The sequence below is a fragment of the Etheostoma spectabile genome, chromosome 11, assembly GCF_008692095.1.
Source record: "Etheostoma spectabile isolate EspeVRDwgs_2016 chromosome 11, UIUC_Espe_1.0, whole genome shotgun sequence".
In the NCBI taxonomy this organism is placed as follows: Eukaryota; Metazoa; Chordata; class Actinopteri; order Perciformes; family Percidae; genus Etheostoma; species Etheostoma spectabile.
In genome coordinates this window covers 20,346,442-20,347,803 of record NC_045743.1, presented here as the reverse complement: position 1 = coordinate 20,347,803, position 1,362 = coordinate 20,346,442, and the positions used below count along the sequence as shown (strand labels likewise).

General features: G+C 45.4%; 1 protein-coding gene across 6 annotated transcripts in view; it reads right to left on the bottom strand.

Moving 5' to 3' along the window:
- The window catches only part of kdm6a (lysine (K)-specific demethylase 6A), a 63,946-nt gene continuing 62,584 nt past the window's right edge, over positions 1 to 1,362 (bottom strand). For 4 of the 6 annotated variants that reach the window (XM_032529351.1, XM_032529353.1, XM_032529356.1 and 1 more), the window contains one exon: positions 1 to 1,317. In XM_032529351.1, the coding sequence (XP_032385242.1) occupies positions 1,075 to 1,317 (243 nt within the window). In that variant the 3' untranslated portion in view covers positions 1 to 1,074. The remainder of the gene's footprint in view (positions 1,318 to 1,362) is intronic. The other 2 variants (XM_032529354.1, XM_032529355.1) reach the window with 1 other exon arrangement.

Here is a 1,362-nt window from a genome sequence, read left to right as displayed (position 1 = left end):
TCTCTGTACAATGCTTACTGAGCAGTTTATTTATGTAGAAAATGTATGAGGGACCGTGCTTTAAAAATCACAAGGCTCCTTCAAATTTAATGGCAGGTACTCTGGGAAGAAATTACAGCATTCCATCAACAAATATCTTCAAGCAATAAATATGCATTTTATAAATAGTGTAAATTTACATCAAAATAATAAAAAACAAAAAACACAAATTAAACTTCACTCTTTTGTCTATGTGCAACCCTTTACTTCTGTTAACCCTGTTGATGTTTGCCTACAAATTATTTCCGCGCCAACAAAACGCCATCAAACTCATTATAGTCCAGCGAAATTAAATTAACTGATTAAAAAAAGGGAGGGGGGGGGGGGGGTGTAGCAAGAATGTGTCCTCAACTTTTCACATTACAAACTGTAGTTTTTTTTTTGTTTTTTTTCTGAATCTGGTTTTCCTGACCTAACATATAAACGGCTATGCAATGACTCTTCTCGGGGGGTGGGTGGGGGGGGGGGAAGACAAAGCTCTTGTGTCAACTCACAATAGCATACAAAAAAAGAGAGAAAAAAACGGAGAAAAAAAATAAACTATTAAGTCAGTATTCTTTGTGTGACCGTGTTGCCAGTTAAACATATATGTACAAAACTTGAATTCATCACTTTTTTTGTGTAGGATTTTTGTGTTGTCTTCTAGTGAAGTCCAGCTGGGCCAGCAGTAGAACAGTCTGGTCATGACAGGCGGCGCTGCCCTCCCCTCTAACAGTCCACCGGGGAGGAGGGGGGGGGAGAGAAACACACCACTCGGGGCAGGTTGCATAGACACACAGCTTTCACGCAGCTGCCTTACGGGATAGCTACAGAGTGCCGTTTTTGAGGGACTGCCGGCTTACTTCCTGAATATCAGAAAAGAACAAAAAAAAGGTTTCTGGAGAGTTTATATCTCCCCCCCCCCCCCCATTAAGTCCATTGTTGTTGTTTTTCTAACTGTCCTCGGTACAACAGAGTTAGCGTCAAGAGGAGGAAGGCAGCGGACTGGCCTGCAGACAAGATACAGGGAAGAACACACTGAGCTCTCTGACATCATCACAGGTCTCCTCCTCTGTGTTTGAACGGATCGGCCCGGGTCTGAACGGGACCGGTGCAGCCGTTACTTACGAGTGTGAACTGGTCATAAACGTGCATGAGGTCCTCGATCTTGTACTGCTCCAGCACCACAAAGTTGTCCAGGTCGGCGCTCCCCCGACGGGCGCAGTCCTGGCAGTGCACCACGTACGTCTTCCTGCTGTTGCTCTCCGTGGTGACGAACAGCAGGTCGAACACCTCCACCTGGACCACAGGGCAGACGGGAAGAAGGGTTCAAGTGACACACAC